This window comes from Drosophila takahashii, chromosome 2R (genome assembly GCF_030179915.1).
Source record: "Drosophila takahashii strain IR98-3 E-12201 chromosome 2R, DtakHiC1v2, whole genome shotgun sequence".
Classification (NCBI taxonomy): domain Eukaryota; kingdom Metazoa; phylum Arthropoda; class Insecta; order Diptera; family Drosophilidae; genus Drosophila; species Drosophila takahashii.
The window spans coordinates 29945600-29965696 of NC_091679.1; the positions used below are offsets into that span (position 1 = coordinate 29945600).

The 20097-nt window shown below is 44.0% G+C and overlaps 3 protein-coding genes and 1 long non-coding RNA gene across 6 annotated transcripts; 2 read left to right on the forward strand and 2 right to left on the reverse strand.

Annotated features, from left to right (window-relative positions):
- Nucleotides 1–957: 957 nt before the first annotated feature.
- On the reverse strand, nt 958–8864 carry stmA (Protein EFR3 homolog stmA). 2 transcript variants are annotated; one of them, XM_017152528.3, is made up of 8 exons: nt 8738–8864; nt 6198–6402; nt 5986–6139; nt 5684–5929; nt 5217–5347; nt 4300–5163; nt 3612–4236; nt 958–1325 (listed from the first exon to the last, which is right to left on the reverse strand). In XM_017152528.3, exons 1-8 carry the CDS (start codon nt 8820–8822, stop codon nt 1173–1175), a joined length of 2463 nt encoding a protein of 820 aa, XP_017008017.1. In that variant the 5' UTR covers nt 8823–8864; the 3' UTR covers nt 958–1172. The 2 variants fall into 2 exon arrangements, with proteins under 2 accessions (XP_017008017.1, XP_070069182.1); XM_070213081.1 differs by lacking the exon at nt 8738–8864 and adding an exon at nt 6842–7004.
- Nucleotides 1712–3319, forward strand: LOC138912533 (fibrinogen-like protein 1). Its single transcript, XM_070213562.1, has 2 exons — nt 1712–2910; nt 2974–3319. The coding sequence occupies exons 1-2, from the start codon at nt 1712–1714 to the stop codon at nt 3104–3106; spliced, it is 1332 nt and encodes a 443-aa protein (XP_070069663.1). The 3' UTR covers nt 3107–3319.
- A 3422-nt stretch (nt 8865–12286) lies between the features above and the next one.
- LOC108064799 (uncharacterized) lies at nt 12287–12972 on the forward strand. The gene is made up of 2 exons (XM_070214045.1): nt 12287–12754; nt 12821–12972. The coding sequence occupies exon 1, from the start codon at nt 12387–12389 to the stop codon at nt 12573–12575; it is 189 nt and encodes a 62-aa protein (XP_070070146.1). The 5' UTR covers nt 12287–12386; the 3' UTR covers nt 12576–12754; nt 12821–12972.
- A 3879-nt stretch (nt 12973–16851) lies between these two features.
- On the reverse strand, nt 16852–17843 carry LOC138912728 (uncharacterized). Of its 2 annotated transcripts, none has more exons than XR_011418281.1 (2): nt 17647–17843; nt 16852–17587 (listed from the first exon to the last, which is right to left on the reverse strand). It is a non-coding gene; the product is annotated as an uncharacterized lncRNA (long non-coding RNA). The 2 variants fall into 2 exon arrangements; XR_011418282.1 differs by having other exon boundaries at nt 16852–17592.
- Nucleotides 17844–20097: the final 2254 nt, after the last annotated feature.

Below are 20097 nucleotides of genomic sequence, written 5' to 3' on the forward strand. Positions count from 1 at the left end.
AAGAACTGCAAATGAATGATAAGGATAGACAAATCGAAGAATTGAGAAATACAACAAAATTGATGAGTAAAATAAGTGACCAGTTCAAAACTCAGCGGGATGAGAATCTACCGGACTATTGCCCCAGTGGCCGACCGAATGGCATTTACCAGATAAAACTGCCTGGAATAGACCCCTTCGATGTTCCATGCGAGTCATCCACTCCTGGATGGACTGTTATCCAAAGGCGCCTTGACGGAAGCGAAAACTTTAAGCGCGGGTGGCAGGAGTACAAGGATGGGTTCGGCGATGTACGCCAAGAGTTCTTCATTGGCCTCGAGAAACTGCACTTGATGACCGCAGCCCAACCCTTTGAACTTCACATACAGCTTCGTGATGTAAAAGGAAAAACTAAGTACGCTCATTACGATGATCTTAGAGTTGCCGGCGAAAGGGATTCTTATAAGCTATCCTCTGTTGGCAAATATTCCGGTACCGCAGGGGACTCGCTGTCGCAGCTCAAAGGAAATAATTTCACCACATTCGATCGAGATAATCGGTGTGAGGACACACATTCCGGTGGCTGGTGGGAGGATACAAGCTGTGTTGTAAGGTACGTAGATTATATGCTAAAATAAATAAAAATAAAAGATAAAACTATCACTTTAAACTACAGCATGCTCAATGGAAAATACTACAAAGATGGCCTAATGGAAGAAGGTCAGGAATATGGCATTTACTGGGGATCATTTCGGGCTCGTCCAGAGTCGCTGACCTTCATTCAGATGATGATAAAGCCAAAAGCCTGATAACCGAATAATGTTCCTTTTGATTGAATTTTAAATAAATGGAACTACTCGAAATGCAGTCCCCAATTATTAAAGACTTTTATTGGAATTTTCTGCTCACCTTGGGTTCTGTGCGTCTCAATAGATTGTGAAACGCAGTTAGCAGTATAATAAAGTACTGTGAAATATACTTGTGTATACATATATATTTGTATAACAATTAATTCAAAGTACATATCCAAGGTGGTTTAACAATTAAATTGTTTGCATTTAACAACAGAAAATTTAATTAAATTTAACTAGCTCCATACAGACACCAAACAAATTCGCAATCAGGGCTATATATACGTGAATTGAGTAGGGAATATTCGCCGGATGGGGATTCCGGATCGAGGGGAATACGTTTTAGTAGTAAAAGAGTTCGGGGAAGTTCGTCTCGTAGATGGGCTTCTCATTGCCAGCTTGCAACTGAGCGGCCTTGGTGTCGCTCTGCGTAATCTGGCGTTCCACGGCCAGCGAGTTGAACAGCTCATTCAGGCGGTTTTGGATGAGATCGTGCTGGAAGAAAAAGATTATAATGTTGTTATTCGGAAGTAATAAATTGGATTAAAATAATTTGTAAGCAACTGTTTTATTCTGGGTAATCTTTATTCACATTCCTAAATAAGTATAGTATATATTTTGCGGAAAACCCAAAATATGCTTATCTCCATTCCAGCGGCGTATATGATTCAATCCTTAATTCAGAAGTCTAGTCTTCATCTCATCAGTCTAGCTTTAAAACGAAAGCGTTCAAGTCATGTTTAAGGCTATAGTCCTGTTCATTTTGATTCATGGGCAACTATCAAGCACCAATCCAACAGCTACCCTCGATGAGCAGTGCAAAGGTCATTGCTATACGGTTTTTAAGCCCCTTCTCGATCCCCTAGTTAAATGCATGGATGATGGATGATGCTGAACTAAGTAACAAACGTAAAGAAAAGGTTCTATCCCTGGAAGCTACGGTGAAGGACTTACAAAATCAGCTGGTCAGTACTAAAAAGCAACTGAGTGTCAAAGAAATTCAAGTGAAAGATAAGGATAGACAAATCGAAAATCTGCGTGATACATCGAAATTGATGAGTGAAATAAAAGAACAGCTGAAAACTCAACGGGATGCGAATGTACCTAACTTAGAAGCCACCGTAAAGGTGTTGCAGATTCAACTGGACAGAACTACAAAGCAACTGGATGATAAAGAAATTCAAATAAAAGATAAGGATAGACAAATCAAAGACCTGACGAATAAATCGAAATTGATAAGTGACTTGGAAGCCACTGTTAAGGTTTTGCAGAGTCAACTGGAAAGTACTGCAAAGCAACTGAGTGACCAAGAAATTCAAATGAAAGCTAAGGATAAAGAAATGGAAAAACTGCGAAATACATCGAAATTGATGAATGAAATAACAGAACAGCCCAAAACTCATCGGGATGAAAATCTACCGGACTTGGAAGCCACCCTTAAGGACTTACAAAATCAGCTGGACAGAACTGCAAAGGAATTGAGTGACCAAGAAATTCAAATGAAAGATAAGGATAGACAAATCGAAGAATTGAGAAATACAACAAAATTGATGAATAAAATAAGTGACCAGTTCAAAACTCAGCGGGATGAGAATCTACCGGACTATTGCCCCAGTGGACGACCAAATGGCATTTACCAGATAAAACTTCCCGGAATAGACCCCTTCGAAGTGCCATGCGAGTCATCCACTCCTGGTTGGACTGTCATTCAAAGGCGCCTTGACGGAAGCGAAAACTTTAAGCGCGGGTGGCAGGAGTACAAGGATGGGTTCGGCGATGTACACCGAGAGTTCTTCATTGGCCTCGAAAGGCTGCACTTGATGACCGCAGCCCAACCCTTCGAACTTCACATACAGCTTCGCGATGTAAAAGGAATTACTAGGTACGCTCATTACGATGATTTTAGAGTTGCCGGCGAGAAGGATTCTTACAAGCTTGACTCGGTTGGCAAATATTTCGGTACCACAGGGGACTCGCTATCGCAGCTCAAAGGAAATAATTTCACCACATTCGATCGAGATAATCGGTGTGAAGATACACATTCCGGTGGCTGGTGGGAGGATACAAGCTGTTCTGTGAGGTATGTGTACTACATGCTAAAATAAATAATAAGAAATTATTAATCTATCACTTTAAACTACAGCATGCTCAATGGAAAGTACTACAAAGATGGCCTAATGGAGGAAGATCAGGAATATGGCATTTATTGGGGGTCATTTCGGGCTCGCCCGTATTCGCTGACCTTCGTTCAGATGATGATAAAGCCAAAAGCCTGATAATCGATTAATGTGCTTTTAAATTGAATTAAAAATAAATGGAATACAATTGTAAAATTGGGATCCCTCCAATTATCTTAAATTTGGACTCTGTCAACCGAAAAAATATCCTGAAATTTCCTAACTTTAAAAATCCACCATAAATCCATTTTTCCATGGATTTTGGCCATATTCGGATGGTTTTATGTGGTAGGATGTAAACTTCAAGTTTGTTTTCCTTATGATTTTTCAACGGATTTTTTTTTCGAGTTTTTACGATATATACAGCAATAATATGCACTGGATATGAGCCGAGATATGAGAACAAATTCGAAATAAGTCAGAAATTTAACATTTTGAACTTTAAAAAATCTGTAAAAAAAACTGTGCCATCGAAAAAAAATAAGTGGTATTTTCGTGATCTAAGGCTCCAACACTAACAGAATTTGCCATCAATTGCTCCAAGAATATTATTTTGTAAACTAGTGTTATCAAATGTGAACACCCAATAGAATTTTCTGCTCACCTTGGGTTCTGTGCGTCTCATTAGATCGTCAAACTCGCCCTCGCGGAAGGTGCGAACGATCTGCATCTGGCGCTCGCGCTGCTCCCGCTTGGCAGCCTCAGTGGGCTCCGCCAGAGCCCGCTTCATGGCATCAAAGTTGAACTCGGGCGCCAGGAGCTTCTTGCAAACGCCCGGCGAACTGCTAACGCTGTCCACATCGCCGTTGTAAACGGTCAGATCCGCAGAACTGTTGCGCTGGGTCAGCTGGTTGCTGACCGACTCCACCCAGGAGTGCCGATGGCCCGGATGATCCGTCTGGTTGAGCGAGTACGGTGCTCCCGTGTTGATCCGCTGGGCATCCATGCCCGCGTTCTGCAGACACTCTCCCAGCGCCAACTTGTCTATGGCAAGGTGCGGCAGCGATAGATTTAGATTCTTCCCGGACACCTTCTTCGGCTCGAGCAGCGGTGGCAGGTAGTGGGTGGCCTCCTCCCGCCGAGCGTCCACGATCTTTTGAGCATACTCCAGCAGGTTGTTAATGCCGCTCACTCGCGCGATGAGCACCAGCAGGCCAATGGAGATGGCGTGCAGGCTGCACTTGTGCACGGGTCCCAAAGTATCCACGGTGCTGGCCACCTGCTGGATTCTACAAGGGGTAAAATTAAAGGAGTTACATTATTTCATTAGATTATAGCCAAAGAAACCTCACCCCAGGATAAACAGTAGAAACTCCTGCACCGTTTCGTTGCAAGACATCTCGACGATGAGCAGCGCGGCGGTGTTATAGCTCGAGGAGAGGGCATCTACTCGATCCGACAGCGCCATTGAGTCGATCAGCGCCTGCATAATGTTGGCGCCGTACTTGTGCGTGAATATGATGTCGGAACGTGATGGCGGCTCTTGCGAGAGCGCTGGGTATGGCTTCACACTGACGCTGCTGAGCACCTTTTCGTTCTGGTGCCGATCGAGCAGCGCTTGCAGAATCTGCATCACAACCATGCGCGTGGGATCGTGCGGCGCTCGAGCCATCTTAAGCAGCGGCTGCAGGAAGGAGGCCGGAAAGGCCTTCTCAAACGAGACGGTGCTGTACTGGGTGCCCACCTTGAGCAGCGATTTCAGCAGGATGTTCTGCAGCATCTGGTCGCCCTTGCTCTTCTTCGATAGATCCGGCACCGTGTTCATGATGAACAGCATGATTTCGATCTTCTGGTAGTCGGGATGATGGTTAGCAAACTCGCCGAGCGCGTTAATAAGCGCCTCCTGGTACTGCGACTCCTCGGGTGTGATCTCGGTGGTCGTGCTCACACTCGTTCGCAAATGGGTCAGCAGATTGTTGATAATGTCCAGGGCCGAGGGCCCGACACTCTCGCCCGCTGCTATGGCGATAATCTTTGAGAGAACTACTGCCAGCGAGGTGCGCGTCTTGGGCGAGGACTTGAAGTTGTTGTCCAGATGCTGCATCAGCGTCTCCACCACGGTGTACGAGTACTGCGGCTGTATGGAAATCATCACGATGCGGAATGTGTGAATCGCAAATGTGTTGGGCACCCACAGCTCATGGCGGTCCAGGTGGCTGTAAATCAAGATTAGCAACGGCTGGCTAAACTTCCGGGGGGCGCTACTTACGTCAGCAGCGGCTTCAGAACGCTGCGAATGTGTCCAAAGGAGGCGCGACCCACCAGCTCGCGCAGTACCTCCTCCGCCAAAGCGGGCGGCGTTACATTGGTGGCATCCTCCACGGGCGTTAGATCCCCGGACTGCAGTAATTACAAAAATATGCATTAATATCAAGATTTAATCACATGACTTATCAGCTTTCACAAATATGCTTATGTAATGGAACAATTCGATTACCGCCAGTAAATTTTTCTTCACGAACATAACGTTTACACAAAACTGTTTGGTTATTGTTGTGTGTTGGTTGTGTTGTGGTTGGTTTGGATTGGGTTTGCATTAACAAAATACACGAAAACGAAAGGCAAAATACATCGAAATTAGTACAGTAATTGGCCAATGGGACAGACAACTGGGATGGATGGCTGGATCCATCTCCGAACGGCTATGTAGAGTGGTAAAACCCTGTAAATACCCACCTGCATGTTGAACAGCAGCGAGGGCACTATCTTCTCCATGTGCTCCGCCTCCCAGATGTTCTCCACCAGATCGTCGGACACTGTTTTCCGGATGACGCCCTGCAAGCCCTTGATCCCCGCCAAACGCAAACTGTCCCGCATGCTGGCCGCATCACTGTGGCACATCGAAGAGAACTTCGAGATGAAGAAGTCGTAGCGTCGATGGTAGGATGGGGTGTCCTCGTTGATGTTGGCGAACTTCACAAACTGCAAGGGGAGAGGTTTTAATATGGAGTTGTGTAGGTTTTATAGTAGGATCTTACCGAATTGGTGGCCATTATCTTGAGGTTGGGGTTTGAGTCCTCCAGCAGCTTCTGCACCATGCGCAGGAAGGACTCTACAAACAGATTCAGCGTCGTTTGGGCATGGCAGGCCTGAAGGAGCAGGTCCATGGCCTCCATGGCGATTTCGGCCAGTCTGGGAATTACAAAAGAAAGTTGATTAAAGGGAAATTCCTACTATTCTTACCACTTACTTGTAGCGCTTCCTGTTAATGTCCTTGGTGGCCTTCTGGTACAGGTACTCGCCAATCCTGTCCAGCTTGTCCGGCGAACTGAGCGAGTAGAAGGTCAGCTTCTCCATGTTCGACTTGACCAGGCCGTCCTCCGGATTCACCGGGAATATGTTGTCCACCAGGCGCTTGTAGCGCGGCCTGAGCGCCGAGCAGCATCCGCAGCAGCCTAGAAGAGCGCAGGGAAAGGCACAGCGGTTAGAGGGATTGGGCAGGCAGACGTGGATGCAGCGGTAGGTGAACATGGCGCCACCGCTCCGCTGGCGAGAGTGGTGGTGGTGGCGGTGTGAAAAGCGACTCGGGTCGAACTGGGTGCGACCACCATTTTCCGCTTAATCTTATCGCGATAATTGCCCTAGTGGACTATAGTTTTGCTGTTTGAGTGATTGGACGGCTCATCGCTCGCTGGGTTGATGTTGATGGCTTCCGCCACCCGTCGTCCGTCCTGCCCCCCTTAGAATCAACACAACCCAACACCCAACTCCCTGCCAGTCCATCGATTTGTCGGTGTCGTCATTCCTGGCCAATTGCCCCTGGTGGCGAGGTCATCTCGCTCAATGGCCCGTGGCACGCCAAGCGAATGACACCTGTGCCCGCCGACCGCTTACCAGGCATTTCGGCGTCGCGATTCGCTTCTTGGGCTCTTTATCGCGGCATTAGATAATAAAACGTTGCGATAAAAGAGCGCAGCTACGACACTTTTCTTTTGTTTTTCTGTTGTTGGGTTTTTGGGTTGTGGGTGAGACACTCTCGGCTGACTTATCGATAGGCATGCGGTATGACCGTGCGAGGAATGCAGGCAAATGCCGTGTAAAAGGAGGTGTAAAAAAGCTGTCATACTGTAAAGTAATAATTATAGCCGGCTACTTGCACTTTTTTTCCACTGTGCAATGCCCCTTCATACCCGTTTCTCGTAGAGTAAAAGGGTATATTGTATTCGTGCAAAAGTATGCAACAGCCAGATGGAAGCATTTCGACCCTATAAATTATACATATTCTTAATCAGGGTCACCAGCCAAGTGGATATAGCCATGTTCCTCCGTCCGTCTGTCTGCCTGACCGTCCGTATAAACGCTGAGATCTCAGGAACTACAAAAGCTAAAAAGTTGGGATTACACACACGTATTCTTGGGCTTCCTTTTGTTTTATTCGGAATAGGCATTTTAAGATAGCGGTCGGCAGCATCCTATTCAGGGGCTGTCATATACGAAATATATACACAGCCCCTAAGTGCGTGACTCCGGGAAGTGTCGCCGAAGTGACGTCTGGAATTGACTTCGGCGACACCTCTGGAAGTCACTCAGAAGTGACTCCGGGAAGTATCGCCGAAGTGACGTCTGGAAGTGACTTCGGCGACACCTCTGGAAGTCACTCAGAAGTGACTCCGGGAAGTGTCGGGAAGTGACTTCTGCGAGCCGAATGCGATATAGCAGACGATCGTTACGCCTTCCGCAATAGAAAATGCTTGCAGGGAGCATCCCCGTGCAAATTACTTACAAAAATATAAAACAAAATGTAAAAAAAAAAATTAAAAAATAAAAGAAATGTACTGAGTGAAAAAAAAACGTTTATATTTCATTGATGTTTTATCTTGAAAACCTCAAAAACATGGATTCCGCAAGCCGAAAGCATGTAAATGCCGTGTAGAAAGGGGTGTAAAATAACAGTCAAACTGTAAAATAATAACTAAAGCCTGAAAATGGCAATATATTCCCACAGTGTAATAGTGAATTGTGTACTTTTCGATTTTAGTATTTATAGGAGTTTATAAAAAGTAAAACTTACATAAAAACATAGTCTTAATATTAAAATTTAAATGCCACCTTGAATTTAGATTAAACAAGAGAGAACGCTATAGTCGGGTGCCCCGACCATCAGATACCCGTTACTCAGCTAAAGGGAGTGCGAAGGAGATGGAGATAAAAACTTTGATCCGCCGTAACTTTTTAACGAATGGTCCAATTTAAAAAATTTCTTCTACATTTCGATAGGTATTGATAAACACAATTAAACTGCATTTTTACTTTTCCGAAATATTGAAATTTTTAAAATCGTATATAAGCGATTGTGGGCGTTAGAGGGGGCGTGGCACCCTTTTGAAACAAACTTGCGCTGGGTAGGAACTCCTAGAATCTGCATGCAAAATGTCAATCTTCTAGCTTTTATAGTTTCCGAGCATTTTTCAAATCGGACCATTCGTTAAAAAGTTATGCGTGATCAAAGTTTTCTATCTCCATCTCCCTCGCACATCCTTTATTTGAGTAACGGGTATCTGATGGTCTCTTGTTTAGTTGTGTAATTCTGCCAAATTGCAGATAAATCGGGAGCTACCTAGGTAATAGATTGGAACCCTTTTCGTTTATCTATTTCTGAAGTGATAAACTAGATTTTAGGATCATTTAATTTTATTCATTTTAAAACTGTATGCTTTCAGAATGTATGCTTTGGGGCGGAATTTATCTTATGATTGGGGATAGCCCACGATTCACTTCAACTATGCTTACAACTTGGATCCGTGCACTTCTGTACGAAACTGTCAAAGAATTCGGGGAGTTCCGGGGGCTCAAAGCAGCAGCGAATCAGGGCCATTTTATAATGCGAATTTCACGGATTAGATCTACCCACTCCGTTCCAGGACGTTGACCATGAACTTTGAGTATTTTTAGCGCGAAACTTGGTTCCTCCGCACAGGTTGTTGTTGCTTCAGGTCAGCTGATGGGGCGACTAACGGGACGAAAGCTCGGATTCACTTGCCAGGGAGCTTTTTATGGCCATTGTCGCCACCTTATATCACAGGGGTCTTCACTTTTCGGCCTGGCCAAATGATGCCATTCGCACATTTTTGGACTGACACTCGCTTATGAATATCAATTCAGCGATTAATCCGTATTATCCTATGTCCGCTACTATTACTTTCGAAAGGCAACCGTCTTGGCAAACAATAATTGATCAATAAAGCCTACAAACTCGTAATAAATAAAACACAAACCGCACGCAGCGAGAACAACAAACAGAATGGAAAATGTGCTTGGTGAAAATGTGTTTTTCGCACTAAAGCTCCGCGCATTTTTGGGGTTTCCTCCACAAAGCTCCCCAGGGGAATTTAAGCAAAGCTTAGGGGAGACTTTGAGCTTTTCGCATCCCGCTTTTCATTCATAAAATCGTATTTTTTGGGCGCAAGAAGAGGGGGTCCGAAAATTCTCTGGCCTTCGCTAAGTTTACCGTTATGAGGCGTACAATTAAACACTCGACTGCAAAATGCAAAACAAGTACTTGACAATTCAGGAAAAGTACACTGAAAAGATTTATATTTTATTGGGACTTCATTTGTTTTATTTTTTAAAAGAATAAAATAATATTGATAATTTTGATTTACAAAAGTTTTTGCTTATATTAAATATTTAAATTATAATTTATAATTTATTTCATTATTATCACTTAAAGAAAAACATTTTTTTTCCGTATAGTAAAAGAGTGCTTCACACGCCAGTCTCGTGGGTTGACAACTTTATTAAACCGAAATGGGTTCCTTCGATTTGGAAGAGGTGTTCGGGCTGGGAGGGCGAAGTGGACGTGCTTTATAGTTTCTTGACCGACGATGACGATCGATGATTTATTTGTATGTGCTGCTTATTTCTCTGACTTTTTGATTAATTACTGTGATATTCAAATATTCAAGTGTGTGGCTATAAAGGCGCAAATGTATGAACATGTGAATACAGAGGTGCTTCAAGAAGTAGAACCAGCTGTCAAAAATATCGTAAGCATGTTACAAGTTTTACAAATATTTTAATGAATTTTTAGTATAGTATCTGGAAGGTATCAAACGATATTAATGGGGTAACCTTTTATTATTTCATTGTGAAAATTTTATGAATATTTATGCAACATTTTAGGCACCTAAGCTATGGAATTTTTATGATCATCTGTATTCAGACCTGTGGATTACAAAGTACAAAGAATTCCAATTCGGAAAATTTCAGATACCACTGTATTTTTGTTCAAAAGATATTCTAGTGCTAAGTTCTGGACATATTTTACGCTTTGTTTACTTTTGTGGCCTGGGATTAGCGCCTGCTCGGTCCTATCTGAAAGATGAATTAATTAGTGCTCGGCTTTAATGACCAGTGATTGATGAGTGGGAGTGGCCCCGGGGGGCGAAAAGGCGAGGGGAGGTGCGCAGATGGGCAGATGAGCAGCTGGCCGAGGGTCACCGAACAGAAGCCAGTGGAAACTGGTTGACAGTCGGAACAGGCAGGAACATCATTTTCATATTGGCCAGCGCGTAGGAAAACATCCCAAGAATGTTTGGGCGATCTGGTTTCACTTGTTTTCGAGTGAGTACTCGAACCTTGATTTGATTCATATTCGCAAAACGAAAGACTCCAGAACACGAACTTGCTCTCGGGCGCTCTCCGCAAACACCGGCTACTTGTTGCTGCGCCACTTGTTAGCCCGACTTAAGCTCTCTCTCTCTGTCTTTATCTCTCTGCTCCGAGCTTTAACAGCGATCTTGGCCAAAACGCTGGATGTGGACTTCAGTCGGCTCTCAGACGTACTCGCGATAACTTGGGCCGGGGAAAAGCCCGCGATTCAGCTGTGGAACAAAACGAAACTGCGTCGCGTTCGCAATTACCAGCAATAAATAATTACAAATATATAAAAACCAACGAACTGGCCAGCGCCCATCTGCCACAGAGGATATATCACTCGATCCTCCTCGCCAATATACCATATAAAGTTAAACAACCAACGACCATCGGCACGTCCATTCAACCGTTCAGCGAAACCCACGCAAAACGACACAAAATCTCAAACACAAATCGTGATAAATTTTCGCTAAATTGTGCAAACGTTTTTCGACTAATTAAAATTTGACGTGCATACCAAAACTCCAACTTCGACAGCTTAAAAAGCGAAAAATATAAATTGCAAATAAGCAAAATTTTCGCGACGACACTTGGCAAGTGAAATAATAACAAAAATAAAAAAAAAGGGGAACAAAAGCGGCTAAAAACGAACCCACATCAAGCACACAAAATAAACGTAATTAGAACTGCGCAAATTACTTAGAACTGCAAAAAACATTTGTTTTTCCCCACACTAACGCACGAGGAATGCTGTTTTGAGGTGAGTCGACGATCGTTTTGTACAGTAGAACCACCCTAAAACCGCCAGCTAACGCCGTAGATGCTTCTGCCCTGATAACCAACTGAAACGGAATCGGATCTCCGGACTATCTATACTAAAACCCAAGCTTCTGTGCGATTCTTCCAGCGTTACTCTTGAATAATTCAGCCTCGGATCGCAATCGTAAGCGTAATCGCAAGAACGATCTGTTGTGGGCTTTACGACCCCCGAATAGTGTCCCAGTTACACACTTATGTGGGTGGGTGTGTGTGACTGTTCCAAATCCGTATATAGAATAGAGTCGGCCAACGCATTAGCGCCGATTGTGAGTCAGAGCTATAGTTGAAGTCTCTGATTGATCCGCTCAACCTTTCGCCCGATCTGGTTAATTGGAAGTCATTTGGCGGGTTCAGCCAAGAAGATCTCTTCGCCGTCTACTTTCTTTCCCCATTTCTTTGGCCGCTCTTTAACATTACCATTAACAAATACACTTAACAACCTTCGGCGGGTCTTTTGAATGGGGATGCAAATTAATAACCAATAGCCAATTCTAATGTTAATAAAAACTCGACCGAGTCCGCAAATGCGAGCGTCTTTATTGTTTGGGGCGGAAATAGAATTCTGAAGGCCTCGCTCAACAGAAAGCAAACATTTTTCAACGATGACTGCCGAGTTGAGTGAAAGTTTTGGCGTTTTCGAAACGAGAATCTTTGAAATCTTCTCCCTCTCAGCAGTCTATAAGTTTGGTTCTTACAAATTAGCCTTGCAAATGCGGAATTTACATTAGCTTTGGCTTTTAATACGATTAGGAATTTTATATTTATGGGTGTTGTGTGGTTTTTTGGCAAAATATACATAAGTAATTGGCCGAGCATCGGCCCATTTGAATTCAGGTTTAAAGCTATTCGTTATTCATTAACGGCTCAGAATCGAAAAACAAACCTTATCGCCAGGGAGTTAGTGCTCATTTCGAATCAGTCTCGAAGCAGATATATTCTAAGGTCCCGAGATAAACCGAAAAAAATGGATCCGAAGAAGACGTTAACCTGGTTCTTTGGCCTGACCTCGGTGCGCTATTCGCAGATCCTAATCGTGGTGGCGGGCGATCTGCTGGCCCTATCGAATCTCTATCCCAAGCACTCGATGTACATTTCGCGTCCTTTTCTGCTGTGGCAGGATCTCCCAGAGGAGGACAAACTTTCCCTGGACTGAGGCCCTCATCTCACTCGTTCTAAGACTTTTATATTTTTTTGTATTATATGTGCGTGGGAGACGTTTTATCGTCCGAAAGATTTGACCAAACCAACCTTGAGTTTCAATGCCAATGCCAGGCCCATGACGTCACTTGTATCTGGATGTGCTCGCTGCTGGCTAAATATACTTTATATATTGTATGTATACACATCGGTGTGTCTCTGAAAGGTGCCTTGGTAAACACCTCGTTCTCGTTTTGTTAGCTGCAGCTCAGGACCCCGAATGCCGCGTGAGCCTCTTCAAATGCCCGGCCAAATTAACTCGACTCCTCATTAAAGTCCAAAAATTCGAAAGTTTCGACCGCCGTCGTCTGGAAATAAACGTCAATTTAAACGAAGCCTCCGAGAGGGAGGCATTCAGGGTGGGGGGTTTTCGGTTGGCGGTCGGAAAAAAATTGAAAATTCTCAAAAAGCCGCTTTTGTTGATGTGGCCAAAAAAGGTCTACAGCCTTGCCTTGTATGCAGTCCTACGGCTTGTTTCATTTTCGTTTTTGGGAGTTGCGTTGCCTCCGTATTATCTTGTTTTCAGTTTTCAGTTTCCAACTCTCCGATATTTTCGTTCGTTTTTAGTTTTATTTTGCTTTTTTTTTTGGCTGCCGTTTTTGGTGTGCATGCGTCAAGGATGATTTGTATTTGTGCATAAGGCGATGCCAGCATTTCGATTTTCTGTATTTAATTTGTATTCGATTTCGTTTGTGACCCGGACCGGGGAGCTTCCTGCTTTGAGTCAGTGTCCGTGTCCGGCTTTTAACACGTACACCTACGACGCTTCTCGGGTTCAGTAATTAGTCACCGAGATCAAAGACCGCCGCCGACGCCGACGACGGAGTGTACATTCTCGGAACTAATGCAACTGTTTGCTTAGCACCAACAAGCATAGCTTGGTTCTTAGATAATTCTAGTGTTCGTTTTTCAGTCATAATTTGTTTTTAAACATTAAAATCCCATTCTAGATAAAAATCTAATAAAATTTTGTTGCAATGCTATAACTTTTACACTACAGCACATAACAACATGTTTATTTTCTCGTATTTAGGTCAGTTTCTTGAATTTTTAACTGACAAGTGCAAGTGGGTACTTGTTATTTAGCGAATAAAACCCATATTTAAGTATGCACTTTTTTGGGGAAGCGAATTATATTTAAGAACTTGTTTTCCTGAATTTTTTTTTTAATTTATATTTTTTGGAAAGGTCAATGTCATCGGTGGTTGCTCTTGTGCTGAAGAATTCGCGCTTAATTTTTATAAAGAAAGTGTATTAAAGAGACCCGGGCAACGCTGTCATTGTCCTAATATGTCGGACAGTTGAAATTTATTAGTAATCAAAAGCCACAAAAATAAATCGCAAACTGACTTAAAGCATTCAAAGACCATAAATATATCAAGTTCCAACAGAGCTTTTGTAAGGCCTAATTTAAGGATTGTATCAAATCACACATTTTCTTCCCGATTCATTGGAACCAGCTTGATTTCCATAACCCACTCCCTGGTGACCTTACGCGATCGATTGGAAGTGCGAGGCGCTCTTCGCAGCTCGCCGCACATTCACTTTGGCATCGTGCAGCTTTAATTGCCCATGGGGGTTCAACAGCCAAACAAAAGCCGGGCAAAACTCACAAAATGGCTTTAAAAATCAATGTCTGTCAATGTCTGTGGCGCAATCGGCCTGAAAGCGCCGTCGATCGCTGATTGTTTAACTGTTGACTTAAGCGGCAGTGTTAACAAATTATTTGATTTGGTCGCATTTGATTTAAAAGCCCAAACATCGCCGGCTGGCATTGAGACTCTTCGGCGGAAGTCGGATCGCGGGAATTGAATCGAATCAAATTGAATCAAATCGGAATGAACGGAACGGTAAATGGCATACGACACTTCATAGAGCGCTGCGGAAGTACTTGGCTCTCAATTGGGTTTATTTTTGCCCCATCCCCCGCCAATCGGCGGCATTTGACACGCTCGTTTGGCTTAATTTGGTTTTTGGTTCGGTTTTCGGGGCCCAGAGTTCAAAAGCTGACCTTTCTGGGGGATATCAAGTGTCGCCGGGGCAAAAAGCAGGTGCAACTCGACGCCCTGGGAAACAGGTAAACGACGACGGCAACTCTGGGAAGCTGGAAGAAAAGAGCTCCAAGCCGAAATATATTTCGGTTTCTTCTTTTTTTTATTTGGGTTTCGAGAAGGCTTTCAATGAAGTCATTAAATTGATGTATTGGCTGATAGTTTCGCCTGTTTCGCTCTGTTTTGGGGCGCTTTCATCTCCGAGCCAATTACGAATTTCTAAGAATCGGATCGCCCCCAAGACGTGGGCCGTTCATCATGATATCATTTGGCCGGGCGAGCGACACTGCTACATGCACATAAATTAGATGTAAAACAGGCCAAACAGTCAAAACTGAATCGATTATGGCCGAAATGTTAATGAGACGCGATTTGGTCTATGACGGGTCGTCGTCATCATCATCATCATCATTGCCTTATCACGTACAGAGCGGCCCCATCTGAAGTGGACTTGAGTTGGACTGTAATCGAGTGTCGTATTCAAAGCAAAGATTTGTAACGCTTTCATAACGCCATAAGTCCCAACTACCACCCCCCGCGAATTACCCAATGAGGGGCACAAAAGGCCGTGTTGAAAACGTACTTTGTATGCCAGTCCGACAAGTAAGCGACTTTGATTCGCGGTCAACAACTGGGAATGGAACCGAATCGAACTGCATATCAATGAACTGCGGAGGCAGTACTGCTGGCCAGCCAATCGAAGAGCCGTCGAATTCGAATCTAACGCGGATCAATTAAACGATCCGCGAGCTGGAATTAGCATAAATTACGATTTCAGCTACCGCTAGCCGGACGATCGGCATTAATTACCCCGGGAAAGTGAAACCATCCGGGGGTCTCTTATGCAAGGCGGAAGATGGCGCATGCACCGTTGGTTATGACATGCACTACAGACCCAAAGAAGGCAGCATTGGATTTGGCTAAAAACAGCCATTCAGCCATCTCAGCCATTTCAGCCAAGCATCGCGTGCAAGTTCGCCCTTTTCCCACTCAACGAGACACTCGATTTCCTTGGCTCCAGGCCGTTTTTATTTTGTTTTTTTTTTTCCTGGCCGAGATGAGTCGGCTGACCTTTGCCACCGCGCTTGATTCGTTGCCGGAAACTTTTGACGCTGCCTCCTTTATTGATTTCCCAGGGAAAGCTTCGTGTTTCGTGGATTCTCTGGCCAATAATTGCGCACAATTGTTGGCTAAATTCAGCGATAACGAGCGAAGAATTCGACAGTCCGATGGAGGAGATGGGTAGCAAGGAGTGGCCAAAAAATGAGAACGTTTCAAACAGACGTGACAGCTTAAACAGTACTTTAAAATCGTATAAAAATAAACGGCACATAAACGTTTTCTTAATCATACAAAAAATCGAATTTTGCACCAATATACTTTAAATTTCATTTTTGAATTAATCTACATATTTTTGGTGTCTGGTTTCCATCTCCCCATCTGTTCGCTTTTTAAGCGATTGTTGACTTATGATCGATCGATCGATCTGAACTCTCTACCTAATTGATTTCCGTGCAGGTTAGGAGTCGCACAGCCCACCAGCTATGACATGGATAGAATCCAGCGCTCCATCACCTTCGATATACTTACACTCCCAGGGCTAATTATGAGTTCGAAAAGTGAAATCTTTTGTCTTCTTTCTCGCCCTCCGGCAGTCTCAGGCCGCTCTGGCATTATTAATCATGCAAAAAATAAAAAAAAAATACCCAGACATGTAAACGAAAAAATTGATTTACATTTTTCGCTGGCTGGGAACAGCTTGCAATTATGCTATCGACACTTGCCGCTCGGCACACGAAAAAGTTGCCACGTAACGCCGCACAGATTAACCTTCTAACATACATAGTGGTTCCAGTTTGAGTCGCAGTCCGAGTGTGAGATACTAGCCACAAAGGGGAAGCTTCCTTTAAGATTCGGATACAGTTTAGCTGGCTAACAAAGCGTGAAAACGACAGCGGAGCAGCAACAAAAACGATGTTAGACAATGTGACCAAGTTTGGCATTGGCAGGCGGAGCCAGAGGCGTGGGCCAAAAGGGGTTAAAGAACGATTAGGGAAAATATTTAAATTTTTGGAATTCCGAAAATGTTGTTCTTCAGATTTAAGATTTTAAAAACATGATTGGTTTTATGTAAATTTATTTGGATCATTTATTAAAATCATAAAAGTTTTGTATATATACATATATTCCTAATTAATTTAGTTAAACCCCACCAAAGTTCTATTATAATTCCGATCCCCCCTCTTTGCCGCCCATGTGCGCGATTGTGAGTGGGCGCTGGACAATCGCCAGACAATCTCCGAGCGGGAACTTGTCATCGTCATCATCTGGCGAATGCCACACGTACATAGATGCCCGCATAGATGTCTCTAAATGGGAGTAGCAATTACTAATTTCCTTAGTAAAGCGCTCGGCTCAAGGGGAATTTAGTTGTAAGATCTGACAATACCCACAACGCCAGTCGCCAGGGTCTCAGGCCCAGTCGAACGCATACTGGTATTGGCCTGGCCCAAACTCTCGATTCGCGATTCCCCCGTCCCGATTTGAGACTCCTCCTGGCCCAAACAAAGACAGCGCCGGCGCGTTCTTTGGCTGTCCACTCGTCTCGGACGTCTGGAGCACTGGGTATTGGGCATTGGGTATTGGGTATTGGCCAGTCGGCCCGCTGAGGCAGCAGCGGCATTCACTCACAGATGCCTCGGCATAGATATCGAAATGCAATTAAGTATTTGCCAAAGTCGAAGACGCGAACGAGCGCCACCAACAAAGCGGCGGAGCGGCGAGGCACGCATGGAAAAATGTTTCCATCGCTAGACGACGTTGTCCAGTTGGGGCTCCTTCGGCTCCGCCGCTCCAGAGGGAGTAGCATCCAGAATTCAGCATTCCGCGCCAGTCGGCGGGTGGCGGGTGGACGGGGCTGCTCTGATCTTTGCATAACATGGACTTTGAATGGCCACAGGGCTTGGCCATACTTACAAATTGGACTACACCTTCATTTTCACTTCTATGCGAAAGGCCGCGCTGGCCGTTACACTGAGGCCAAAAAGGGTGGGCACTTGTAGCCAAATAAAAGTCATACAATTTATTGAGAAAATTTCTTAGTTATTCCCATCTTAGACTTTCTTATAAGCAACTACTAGGATAATTTCGGAATGACATTTTTTAAAGTTGTTTCCTAGATTTATATAAAGTACAAGGAAATATTTGTTTAAAATAATCCTTTGTTAAAACACATTTGTTTAAAATAAAAATTTTAAATAAACAATCATTAAAGTTTAATTAAATCAAATAAATTGTAAAAATGTAAAGGACTAATTTTAAAAATATTTTGAAACGGCTTACTTTCACAGAAAATATACATAAATATCCAAAATGGACTTAAATATTATATGAAGGAAAAAGACACCATTTATTCCATTAAATGCTTTTGAAATGAAAGTTAGAAAATATACTTTGCTTCGGATGCTAAAAAGTAGTTTGAAACAAGAGAGAACGCTATAGTCGGGTGCCCCGACTATCAGATACCCGTTACTCAGCTAAAGGGAGTGCGAAAGAGATGGAGAAAAACTTTGATCCGCCGTAACTTTTTAACGAATGGTCCGATTTAAAAAATTTCTTCTACATTTCGATAGGTATTGATAAACACAATAAAACTGCATTTTTACTTTTCCAAAATATTGAAATTTTTAAAATTGTATATAAGCGATTGTGGGCGTTAGAGGGGTCGTGGCACCCTTTTGAAACAAACTTGCGCTGCGTAGGAACTCCTAGAATCTGCATGCAAAATGTCAATCTTCTAGCTTTTATAGTTTCCGAGATCTCAGCGTTCATACAGACAGACAGACAGACAGACAGACAGACAGACAGACAGACAGACAGACAGACAGACAGACAGACGGACAGACAGACGGACAGACGGACATGGCTAGATCGACTCGGCTAGTGATCCTGATCAAGAATATATATACTTTATGGGGTCGGAAACGCTTCCGTCTAGCTGTTACATACTTTTGCACGAATCTAGTATACCCTTTTACTCTACGAGTAACGGGTATAAATACTTTGTTTAGCTTGATCCTGAGGTGTTTACCAGTGATCAACCGAAAGCGTGAGGCTTGTTTTAGGCCAGCTCCGTTCTCCCAGTGGACCTGGCCGATCTCCCTCGGCTGGCTAAACCCCAGAGGTCAGATCGACTCCGCGGCGCTGAGAACACACGCAAAGTGGGCAAAAGTCGAGGCGTTTTGTTTGGTTTGCTGCGCACTTTTGGTTTCACTTGACAGGGGGGGCTGGGGTGCGGGGGGAATCGGCTGGCCAACTTGGGTGGAGTTCTGGGGTTCTATGCTTTCCTATCATTACCGCCGTGTTAAAGTTCAAGTTCAGAACGATTATTTTATGGTGTTTCGAGGGAGGGGGGATCTTAAATTGTTTACTCTGCGCGCTAATCTAATCCCATTCCCACATGTACGGGCGTAATTCGTATAATTTCGCATAATTCCGCCTGAAATTAGCTACTCCCCAGACGCATGCAAATGCGAGCTGTGAATGGAGTAGTGGCTGGACACCCCGGCAGTTGCTTTTTAGTTTAATTGAAAGATGTGCGGCCATGGGTTGGATGGGAGAATGGGTGGGGAGGTGGCCAATTGCAATTGCAGCCTGACTCCAAGCCAAGGTCCGCCAAGCGATACAAATTTTATGTTTATTACACCTTAATAATGCGTGTTTACAAACAAATCACGTTCATGGCGCAATCAACGCTCGGCAATCGGCATCGGGAATCAGACATCGGCATCTGGCATAGCATTGCGCTTAAGCGCCTGCGTTCCAACCCATCCTATTCCATCCCAACCGATCCCAACCGATCCCATCCGATCCAGCCTGGACTGGACTCAAATACAAACTCGAACTCGGCTCCCATCAACGTCAGGGCGCACGCATGCGCACTCAAATTATATGGTAAAGGATTTTTATTGGCAGCTCGCAGCGTTTTTCCCCTGCAATGGACTGCATCGGTGCCCGTGATCAGACAGACGACGTGGCCATTGATGTCTAGCCGGGCGATTGTGCTCGTTAGAGCGTAAACTCAGCTCCAGAGTCTGGTTCTTATTGGGGGAATGGGACAGGGAACAGGGAACAGGGGCTACGGTCTGGACCTGGGTCGGAATCATCGCCTGTAGGACTGCGGCCTGTAAGTAAGCCAGTAAGTGAATGAGCAGCGGCATCGTCCTTGTCCAGGTGCCATAATAGACTGGCATTTTCCACACATTACCGAGCTTCTCTTACTCTATGAGAAAATATCAGAGGCTTCTTATTCAATTTAAAAACTGTGAATGAAATCAAAATCTTAAAAAAGTCAAAGTTTTAAAATACTTAAAACTTAAATACTTAAAACTTAAAAACTAAACTTAAAAATACTTAAAAACTGTAAAT